The sequence below is a fragment of the Emys orbicularis genome, chromosome 12 (genome assembly GCF_028017835.1).
Source record: "Emys orbicularis isolate rEmyOrb1 chromosome 12, rEmyOrb1.hap1, whole genome shotgun sequence".
NCBI classification, from domain to species: Eukaryota; Metazoa; Chordata; order Testudines; family Emydidae; genus Emys; species Emys orbicularis.
The window spans coordinates 43,941,844-43,953,822 of record NC_088694.1 but is presented as its reverse complement, the minus strand read 5'-3'; the positions used below and the strand labels follow the sequence as shown (position 1 = coordinate 43,953,822).

The 11,979-nt window shown below is 40.7% G+C and overlaps 1 protein-coding gene across 1 annotated transcript; it reads left to right on the top strand.

Moving 5' to 3' along the window:
* The first annotated feature begins 8,183 nt into the window (after positions 1-8,183).
* On the top strand, positions 8,184-9,155 carry LOC135886262 (olfactory receptor 6F1-like). The gene has a single exon (XM_065414086.1). The coding sequence runs from the start codon at positions 8,184-8,186 to the stop codon at positions 9,153-9,155; it is 972 nt and encodes a 323-aa protein (XP_065270158.1).
* The last annotated feature ends 2,824 nt before the right edge of the window (positions 9,156-11,979 follow it).

Sequence of the window (11,979 nt, the reverse complement as noted above, 5' to 3'; positions counted from 1 at the left end):
GACAGAATAATGGATGAGGATGTTTTGTTTGAACTTCACGATAGAAGGGTGGTAATAAGATATGGAATGCAATATGTAACTTGTTGGTATACTGTATATGAGGAAGAGAGATAGGAGGGGCAACTTTGTATTGAGCAGACACCTTGTCACAGCCTTATATTTGTTAGTAAACCTGTAGCATGGTATGCACGGAACCAGTACCATGCTTTGTTGACAATAAAACTGTCCCAACCTTTGACACTGAACCGAGCGTGTGGTCCTTCCTTATGAGTAACATTGAGGTCTGCTAAATCAACAAGGTGCAAACTACGCTGGTGCAGCTAATACTGGACATCCGGGCACAGCACAGGGGAAATATTAAGACACACAGCAGTGCTAACGACACATATCAGACCAAGTTTCAAGCTGGCACTTTCAAAGGAACTGTGTAAATTAATTGCCCAAATCCCACTGAATTTAAATAGATGAAAAGTGTCTGAATTCCTTAGGCTTCTGAGGGACTGGCTTAGATTGAGGTGTCAAGAGAAGAAATTTTGGAACAATCCTTGCTTTTTATGGAAAATAGACCCTTTCAACTAATTGGATATCTGTTTTTCAGATGAGATTATAAGTTTGGCTGATAATGGTAATGGTGTTGATGTAATAGCCTTCATTAAGGCCTTTGGCTTGGTACCTCATGACAATTTGAATAAAAAAAACCTAGAATGACATAATATCAACATTAGAGAGAAAATGTGAGTGAGGTAACATCTTTTACTGGACCAATATCTGTTGATGACACAAGCTTTAGAGTTTAGACAGAGGTCACAGAGCTGAGACCTGAAGAAGAGCTCTTTGTAAGTGCAAAAACTTGTCTCTCTCACCAACAGACATTTGTCCAATGAAAGATGTTACCTCACCCACCTTGTCTCTTTAGTGTCTGGGACTGACACATCTACAACAGCACTGCATAGATAAAATCAATGTGGCAACCATTAAATGGATTAATAGCTTGCTAACTGATAAGTCTCAAAATATAGTTATAAATAGAGAATCATCATCTAGAAGGTATCTCTCTGGTATGGTCCTGAAGGGATTGGTTGTTGGCACTATGCTATTTAATGTTTTTATAAACAACTTAGATTAAAGCATAAAAATCATCACAAGGTTGCAGATATTGCAAAAAATTGGGGGAGTGGTAAATAATGAAGAAGTGAGGTTCCTAATATCGGGAAATATGGATTGCGTGGTAAACTGGATGTAAGCAAATAATAATATATGTTTTAATGTGGTTATATGTAAATGTATACCTACAGGAACAAAGAACGCAGGCCATACTCACAGGATGGGGGACTATATCCTGAGAAGTAATGACTCAGAAAAAGGTTTTGGGGCTGTCATAAATATAGAGGAAAGAGTAGCATAAAATCCCTCCTTGGCAGCTGTACTGAACTGCCTTACCTGGAAGGGGTTAAACAGATCAATAACCTAGTTGGCACCTGCCCAGAAGGACCAATGAAGAAAGAAGATAATTTCAAATCGGGGGGGGAGGGGAGGATTTCTTTGTTCTTCTCTTTGTTTGTTCCCTCTCCGGACAGAGAGAGAAGCCAAGCAGGTACATCTCCTGAAAATATACCTGGAATAATCCATCTAAAATCACAAAAATTGCAAGTAGGGCAAGGAAATGTGTTAGATTATCTTTTGTTTTAGCTTGTGAATTTTTCGATGCTGGTAGTTTTATTGACCAGACAGGTTAAAGTGTTCTCCTACTGGTGAACGAGCCCGCACATCTACCAATGTGATATATGCCATCATGTGCCAGCAATGCCCCTCTGCCATGTACATTGGCCAAACCGGACAGTCTCTACACAAAAGAATTAATGGACACAAATCTGACATCAGGAATCATAACACTCAAAAACCAGTAGGAGAACACTTTAACCTGTCTGGTCATTCAATGACAGACCTGCTGGTGGCAATTTTGCAACAGAAAGCTTCAAAAACAGACTCCAATGAGAAACTGCTGAGCTGGAATTGATATGCAGACTAGATACAATCAATTTAGGCTTGAATAGGGACTGGGAATGGCTGAGCCATTACAAACATTGAATCTATCTCCCCTTGTAATTATTCTCACACTTCTTATCAAACTGTCTGTACTGTACTGGGCTAACTTGATTATCACTTCAAAAGTTTTTTCTCTCTTACTTAATTGGCCTCTCAGAGTTGGTAAGATAACTCCCACCTTTTTATGCTCTCTGTATGTGTATATATATTTCCTCAATATATGTTCAATTCTATGCATCCGAAGAAGTGGGCTGTAGTAAATTTGTTAGTCTCTAAGGTGCCACAAGTACTCCTGTTCTTTTTGCAGAATTTTTATGTAAATCACTTGGTGGTGGCAGCAATACTGTCCAAGGACAAGGAAAGGAATTTGTGCCTTGGGAAATTTTAACCTAAGATGATGGAATATAAGCTTAGGGGGTCTTTCATGTGGGTCCCCACATCTATACCCTAGAGTTCAGAGTTGGGGGGTGGGGACGGAACCCTGACATGGTGGGATTCCAAGTGACCCTGCCCTGAATTTTTGTGTAAATCATGTGGTGGTGGCAGCAATACTATCCAAGGACAAGGAAAGGAATTTGTGCCTTGGGGAAGTTTTAACCTAAGATGGTAGAATATAAGATTAGGGGTCTTTCATGCGGGTCCCCACATCTGTACCCCAGAGTTCAGAGTGTGTGGGGGGGAACCCTGACAGGGGCCATGGTGGATAACCAGCAGAACATGAGCTCCCAGTGAGATGCTGTGGTGTAAAGGTCTAATGCAATGCTTGGATGCATAAAGAGGGGAATCTCAAGAAGGAGTAGAGAGGCTATTTTCTCTGTGTATCTGGCACTGGTGCAAACACTACTGGAATCCTGTGTCCAGTTCTGGTGTTTGCAACTCAAACAACTGGATAATAAACAACTGGAAATGGTTCAGAGAAGCACCACAAGAAAAACTGAAGGATTAGAAAACACGCCCTAAGGTGATAGACTCAAAGAGCTCAATCTAGTTAGTTTAACAAAGAGCAAGTTAAGGGCTGACTTAATCAAAGTCTCTAAATTCCTAGATGGGGTGCAAATATTTATAATGGACTCTTCAATCTGGCAGAGAAAGTTCTAACACGATCCAGTAGCTGGAAGTTGAAACTAGACAAATTCAGACTGGGCATAAGGTGTTAATTTTTACAATGAGTGTAATTAATTATTGGAACAATTTACCAAGGTGTGTGGTGGGAATTTTTAAATCAAGATTGGATTTTTTTTTAAAGTGCAGTAGGAATTATTTTGTAGAGGCCAAACTAGATGATCGCAATGGCCTCTTCTGTCCTTGGAATCTATGAATCTATGGATTTGTGTACTGCTGCTTTCCCCTGTTACAGGAGTGCTCTGTAGCTGTATATCTGTAAATGGTGATTAGAACAGGTGCTAGTGGATTGCGCTCAAGTACATGCAGCAGAAATCCTTACTATTCTAGGACCCATAAAACTCATAGATGTGGCTTCTTCTGGGAGCTCTTTGTCTGTGCAACTGGGAGGGGTCAAATTATGGTATTTATCATTATTTCGCAAAAGGGGGAAATGAGGCTGCGGGAGGGGGCTGGCGTAACACACTGAAGTTCACAGTGTAAGAAGCATTTGGGAAAGGCAGGACTAGTGTGCTGGTTTCCTATGCTTTAACCAGGAGACCAGCCTGACTTAGCAGAATGTGTTACACACTCTAGGGAAGTCTGTGACATTCTGTTGAGTTCACATGTCCCCAGGGTGATGGGGAGCTGAGAGTGGAGTACAAAACAGTTCCCCCCATGCGATTCTTTTGAGCTGCCTTTTATGAGGAAGGTAGGTAGGGGTAAAGACAGTTGGATGGTGATGGAAAGAGATGCTAACTGATGTAGAGATCTACATACTTTGAGAGAGTTGTCTGGTTGTGAAGTGGCAGATTCTCATTTATACAGACTACCCTGCACACCACTCTAGCAGTGTACGGGGTTCATAAAAGGGAAGTGCTGTAGAATGATCACAAAGACTTTAAGTCCCCTTGACACTGCTATAGTGGTGTAAAGTTACCGTCACAGAAATGAGAATCACCTAAGAAATCTTCCTGCAATGTATATATATAGATTTGGGGAAAGCAAGTTATGCCATCCTACAATGCACCACTTAGCAGCAGCCAAGGCTGCTGTGTGTCTCCTGGAGAGAAAAAGATTGGGAATGAAGGGAGTTTATATTGACAAGTTCCATCAGCACAGCTGGTAAGACAGATCCACTAGCCAGACACACCTGGAATTGTAAAAGAAAGTAACTGTATTGTGAAATACCTTCACCTTTCAGGGCAATGTGAGCCAGCTGGAAATCGCCACTGTCATTCTAAAAGTTTGCCTCATTGAGGAGTCAGCTGACCTGTATAGGAAGAATGGATACAGCTCATCTTTATTTTTAAATATATATTTTGTAGTCTAGGATGAGCAAAAGGAAATAGCATTCATTTTAAATTGTGTACCTAATAGAGTCAGTTGGGTTTTTTGCATCTAATATTTAGAGAACATAAGAACATAACATAAGAACATAAGAATGGCTATGCTGGGTCAGACCAAAGGTCCATCTAGCCCAGGATCATGTCTTCCAACAGTGGCCAATGCCAGGTACCCCAGAAGGAATGAAAAGAACAGGTAATCATCAAATGATCATCCCGTCACCTATTCCCAGCTTCCAGCAAACAGAGGCTAGGGACACCATCCCTGGCTAATAGCCATTGATGGACATATCCTCCATAAAGTTATTTTAATTTTCATCCAAAATTGTAATGCATTTTTTTCATTGAAAAAAAAAATGACATTTTTTGTTTAAAAACATTCAGTTTTAAATCAAAACATTTGTTTGACAGGGTTATTGGTCTAGCGGATGGGGGGAAGCTGTTGATGTGATATATCTTGATGTAAATCAGGCTTTGACACAAACTAGAGAAATGTGGTCTAGAAGAAATTACTATCAGGTGGGTACACAAACGTGTAGTTATGAATGGTTTACTGTTAAACTGGGACGGCGTGCCTAGTGGAGCCCTGCCGGGCTCAGTCCTGGGTCCAGTACTGCACAATATTTTCATTAATAACTTGGATAATGAAATGGAGACTATGCTTAATAAAACTGTAGGTGACGCCAAGCTAGGAAGGGTTTCAAGCACTTTGGAGGACAGGATTAGAATTCAAAACGACCCTGAAAAATTAGAGAATTGGTCAACAATCAGCAAGATGAAATTCAAGCAAGACAAGTGCATTTTCCAAAACGTAGAAAGGGAAAATCAAATGCATAACTACAAAATGGGGGATAACTGTCTAAGTGGTCGTACTGCTGACAAGTATCTGGGGGTTATAGTGGATCCCCTATTGAATATGAGGGAATGAAAACCAATAGTAAAAGGTTCTATTGCCATATAAATAAAAAGAAAACAAGGAAAGAAGTTGGACTGCTAAGCACTGAGGATGGGGTAGAGATCAAAAATAATCTCAGCATGGATTTACACCTAAAAAAGTACTTTGCCTCAGTTTTTAATAAGGCTAATGAAGAATTTAGGAGTAGTGGCAGGGTAGCTAATGGGAACGAGGATATGGAGGTAGAAATTACCACGTCTGAAGTGGAAGTCAAACTCAAACAGCTTAATGGACTATATCAGGGGCAGGGGGAAGGGTATCGTCTCCATCCAACAATATTAAAGGAATTAGCACATAAAATTGCAAGCCCAATAGCAAGGATCTTTAATGAATCTGTAAACTTGGGGGATGTAACCTATGAGTGGAGAATTGCTAATATAGTTCCCATTTTTAAGAATATGAAAAAATGATCTGGGAAACTACAGGTCTATTAGTTTGACCTCAATTGTATGCAAGGTCTTGGAACACATTTTGAAAGAGAAAGTAGTTAAGGACATAGAGGTTAAGTGTAATTGGGACAAAATACAACATTTTTTTAAAAGGTTAATCATGGCAGACCAAAGTGATCTCTTTCTTTGAGAAGCTAACTGATATTTTAGACAAAAGAAATGCAGTAGCTCTGCACTACCTGTATTTCTGTAAGGCAGCTGATACAGTTCCACATAGGAAATTCTTAGTTAAATGGGAGAAGATGGGGATTATTATGAGAACTGAAAAGTGGATAAGGAACTGCTTAAAGAGGAGCCTACAACAGGTCATGCTGAAAGGTGAACTGTCAGGAGAGAGCGAGGTTACTAGTGGAGTTACAATCTTATTTAACATTTTTAATACTGACCATGGCACAAAAAGTGGGAGTGTGCTAATAAAATTTGCCGAGGACATAAAGTTGGAAGGTATTGCCCATACAGAGGAGGACCAGAATATCATACAACAAGATCTGGATAACCTTGTAAACTGGAATAATAGAAATCGGATGAAATGTAATAGTCCAAAGTGCAGGTCATTCTTTTAGGGACTAACAACAAGAATGTTTGCTTTAAGCTGGGAGAAAGACCTGGGTGTATTGTTGATCACAGGATGACTATGAGCTGCCAATGTGTTGAGACTGTGAAAAAGACTAGTTCAGTCCTAGGATGCATCAGGCGAGGTATTCCATTAGAGACAGGTTAGTGTTGGTACCATAATACAAGTCAATAGTGAGATATCATCTGGAATATTCTGTCTCCTGTTTTTGAGAAAGATTAATTCAAACTGGAACAGGTGCAGAGAAGAGCCACTAGGAGAATCCGAGGAATGGAAAAACCTACCTTGTGACAAGAGACTCAAAGAGCTAGGCTTGTTTAGCCTAACCAAAAGAAGGCTGAGGGGAGATATGATTTCTCTCTATAAATACATCAGAGGGATAAACACCAGGGAGGGATAGGAGTTATTTAAGTTAAGCACCAATGTGAACACAAGAACAAATGGCTATAATTGGCCATCAGCAAGTTTAGGCTTGAAATTAAACAAAGGTTTCTAACCATCAGTGGAGTGAATTTCTGCAACAGCCTTTGAAGGGGAGTAGTGGGGGCAAAAAACCTAACTGGCTTCAAGACTGAACTTGATAAGTTTATGGAGGGGATGGTATGATGGGGCTGCCTACAATGGCATGTAGCCAATATGCAACTGCTAGTGGCAAATATCCCCAGTGGCTGGAGATGGGTAACTAGATGGGGAGGGCTCTGAGTTACTACAGAAAATTCTTTCCCAGGGGTCTGGCTGGTGGGTCTTGCCCACATGCTCAGGGTCTAACTGATCACCCTCCTAGTGTTTATTCAGTGCGTAGCACAATGGGTCTCCAACCACAGGTGGGACCTTAAAATTCTACTAGAAGACAACAAGAAATAATAAACATAACTGCTATTTTCTATTTTTTTCCTTGTTACTGAGAATTTGATTTGGGTTTTTCAAAAGACACTACGAAAAATGGAAACAAGAATTCTATTTTGTGGAAAATGGCACGGTTTCGCACTTTGTTTTCATTCCAATATGGAACAAAAATAAGACACAAATTGGGTCCCCTACATCCCAAATAAGTGCCCTAAATAATGGGATAGAAAGCTGATTTTTTTCAGTTTTTTTTTTAATTAGAAATTTCACTCTGAACATGAGACACCAGCCTGATGAGATTTTCAGCTAAACTTAGTGTGTTTTCATGAACTATTCTAGTTTCAACAAAAATGGCATTTTTCAAAGGGATACAGTTTTCTATAAATTTTTTTTACCACTCTAGGCGCAAGTAACACAAGCCTGATTGAAGGTCAGAAGAGTGCAAAGGATTTAGGAATAGAAATCCTGTCAACCTTCAATGCAACTTGTGCAAAAACTCCAACTCTGTCCTAAGTAGACAGCAAAGTTGTCTTCCAAGGTTAGTGATGAAAAGAATGGACCAAATCCTGAAACTTTCTCAGGGGTGGGTGGAATGGGGTTGCTGAGCAAGATCATTAAGACATGAAAGATACCATAGGATGAACATGCATCCTCATGGGTCTTATAAGAATGATGAATTGAGATCTCATCTTCATTGTGGAGATGGAAAGATGCACAAGGCAGGACGGTGTTGAGTAGCACCCCTTTTACCTTCTCTTATCTTAGCTTTATTAACAGATTGTGGGATCTGTACTTCTGCACACCCAAATTTGTGTTCAGTGTGTTTAAATGCCTTATGATCTCTCATGTCTTGACAGATGGATGTCATGGCTGCGACAAAAATAAGAAATCAAACCAGCGTGCAGGAGTTCATCTTACTGGGCTTTCCCGGCACTTGGTATTTCCAAATGTCCCTTGCTGTGCTGTTTTCTGTGATGTACGTCCTAACCATCCTAGGGAATGTGTCCATCATAGCACTAGTGAGGACCCATCCACGGCTCCACATCCCTATGTACTTCTTCCACTGCAATCTCTCCTTCCTGGAGATCTGGTACACCACAGCATGTGTTCCCAAGGCTATTGGCGTCATGCTGGGCACAAGCCAAACCATCTCATTTGCTGTCTGCCTCCTGCAATTGTTTTTTCTCCTCTCCATGGGTGCCACAGAATGTTTCCTCCTGGCCGTCATGGCCTATGACCGCTATCTGGCCATATGCCATCCATTGCGCTACAGTTCCCTCATGAACAGTACTTTCTGTGCTCAGCTGGCCCTTGCCTCTTGGCTGTGTGGTTTCCTGGCTATCTCTGTGCTTGTGTCTCTAATATCCAGGTTGCCTTTCTGTGGCCCAAATGTCATCAATCATTTCATTTGTGACATAGATTCCTGGATAGTCCTTTCCTGTGCTGACGTGCGCCTCGTTGAGCTGGCAACATTCATCGACTCGTTCATTGTTGTCATGGTCTCATGTGCAATAACCATGGTCTCCTACATTTTCATTATCTCCACCATCTTGAGAATCCCTTCAGCCCAAGGCTGGCAAAAGGCCTTTTCCACTTGCTCGGCCCATCTTACCGTTGTGACTATCTGGTACGGCTCTGCCATTTTTCTTTTTCTCAAGCCTTCTGCGCAGAACTCACTGGATTTGAACAAAACTGTCAACATCTTTAACACTATTGTAACTCCACTATTAAACCCTTTCATTTACACTCTAAGAAACAAGGAGGTGAAGGAAGCCTTCGGAAAGACAGTCAGTGGAATACTAAGTGGTTTTAGAAAAGTAGAAATGTCATCAAAATGACCAAAACTGTAATCATAATGTCCTGAAGGTAATTGATATAGGAAGCAAAAGAATTAAGTCATGGATTTTTCAAAGGACAGCCAACTCCTTTTCTTCTGCAATTGCAGTTGGACCTACAGCCTACCCCAAACCCTAATGTAACATTTCCTTAGTGCATGTTGTTGTGTCTTTGCTGTACAGCTTTCCTCATTTACTGTAACAACCTTGATAGATGAGCTCCAGTGAGAGGAGGAAACTTTTTTGTGTTGAAGATTCCAAGATGCTAGGTTTGAATGTCACTCAGCAGGATCTGTATGGATGGATCCATTGTTAATTGCATAAGGCCCAAGGGAGGTAGGTTTCCAACTTCCATTGGATGTTGTAAGCCTTGCTGCGGCCCTAGGCAGGCTAACATTCATATGTGTGTGTGGCAGGGGAGGGGGAGAGACACTAAAGCAACCCACCATAGTAGCAATTAATTTCAGAAAGGGGAACTACACAAAAATGAGGACGTTCATTAAACAGAAATTAAAAAGCAGTCACAAAGGTGAAAGGCCAACAAGCTGTATGGAGACTTTTTAAAAACACCATAATAGAGGCTCAAATTAAATGTGTAACCCAAATTTAAAATCATAGTAAGAGGACCACAGAAGTGCAACCATGGCTAAACAACAAAGTCAAAGAAGCAGTTAGAAGCAAAAAGAAATAGGAAAATAGGAAATTAAATCCTACTGAGGAAAAAAAAGAGAATCAACTCTGGCAAGTCATTTGTAAAAGTATAATTTGGCAGGCCAAAAAAGAATTTGAAGAGCAGCTAGCCAAAGTCTCAAAGACTTACACCAACATTTTTTTAAGTACATCAGACCAGGAATCCTGCCAAATACTCAGTGGAGCCACTGCACAATTGAGATGCTAAAGGAGCACTCAATGTCAGGCCATTGCAGAGAAGCTAAATGAATTCTTTGCATCAGTCTTCACTGCAGAGGATGGGAGGGAGGTTTCCACACCTGAGCCATGCTTTTTAAGTGACAAATCTGAGCAACGTTCCCTGATTGTGGTGTCAATACAGATGTTGGAACAAATTGCTAAGCTGAGCAATCATAAGTTTCTGGGATCAGATGGGTTTCAACCTAGAGTTCTGAAGGGTCTCAAATAGGACATTGCCCAACTACTAAGTGTGGTATGTAACCTATCATTTAAATAAGGTTCTGTACCATATGACTGGAATATAGCTAATATCACACCAATTTTTAAGGATCCAGAGACGATTCTGGCAATTACAGGCCGGTAAACCTAATTTCAGTATCAGGGAATTTATCAGACACGTGGATGAACAGTATTTGTTTGGGAAGAGCCAACACAACTCATGCCTCACTAATCTATTAGAACTGCTTGAGGGAGTTAACAAACATGTGGATAAGGGTGATCCAGTGGACACAGTGTACTTGGACTTTCAGAAAGCTTTTGAAAAAGTCCCTCACCCAAATCTCTTAAGCAAACTAAATGGTCATGGGATATGAGGGAAGGTTCTCTCATGGATCAGTAACTGGTTAAAAGACAGGAAACAAAAAGTAGGAATAAATGGTCATTTTTCAGAATGGAGAGAGGTTAATAGCAGGGTCCCCTGTGGATCTGTACTGGGACATGTGCCATTCAACATATTCATAAATAATCTGGAAAACGGGGCAGAAGGTGAGGTAGAAACATTTACAGACAATACAAAATTTCTCAAGATAGTTAAGTTCAAAGCTGATTGCAAAGAGTTACAAAGGAATCTCACAAAACGGGGGGACTGAGCAACAAAATGGCAGATGAAATTCAATGTTAAAAAATGCAAAGTAATGCACATTGGAAAACATAATCCCAACTGTACGTACAAACTGATTAGATCTAAATTAGCTGTAATTAGATCTTGGAGTGATTGTGGATAGTTCTCTGAAAACATCCACTCAATGTGCAGACACCATCAAAAAAACTAACAGAATGTTAAGAATCATTAGGAAAGGGACAGATAATAAGACAGAAAATGTCATAATGCCACTGTCTGAAGCCATGGTGTGGTGCCACATTGAATACTGTATTCAGTTTCAATTGCCCCATCTTGTTGAGATGAGTTCCTGTCTGCATCCTGTAAAACTTGCCCATACCGGTATTGCCCTGGCCTCTTCTTTTGTCATTCAGTGTTGCACGCATTCTAAAGCAATATGCATTTCCTCACCTTTTGGGGGCGAAGCCAGACTTTGAGGCACCTGCTCCCCTACTTGGTGTAAACTTTGCTCGTGCCAATCAGAAACAAACACAAACAGGTTTTGGGCCCCGTCCCCTATGACACTTCTATGATGTCATAGTTGGTACTTTATGGGCTGCCTGCCATGTGCAGGCAGGGAGAGGAGAAAGAAAAACGAATCCTGTGTATCCTGTGTACACCCGTAACCGAGCCTGATCACCTCGAAGCCTCTCTCTCAGCTCACGTGTTTCAAACAGAGTTTCTACGTTTGCCGGTCGTTATGCATTGGTTTGTATTTGTAAGTATCAGTTATTACTAATTGCTGCATCTTTGTTTATAAATATTGTTAGTAGATATTTTAGTCATTGTGTGTTTTAAGTTTCATTAACTCTATTAGCTAATCAAACGCTGCTCCCTTACCCCTTGTAATTATCCCCAATAAAACTTTAAATTGATTAATTTTAGTTGTGTGTGTGTGTGTGTGTCTGCAGTTTGCAGCGTGACCCATACTCTCCTTGCATCCCTTACCAATATAGTCTATTGCCACGTGCAGCCTGGTAAATAACAGGCCTGCATTTTCTTTCGCCCCTGCGTGCCCGTGGCAATCCACATGGCGTC

Coding starts and splice junctions, on each gene's coding strand:
- LOC135886262 (XM_065414086.1), top strand. CDS start 8,184: ATGGCTGCGACAAAAATAAGAAATCAAACCAGCGTGCAGGAGTTCATC.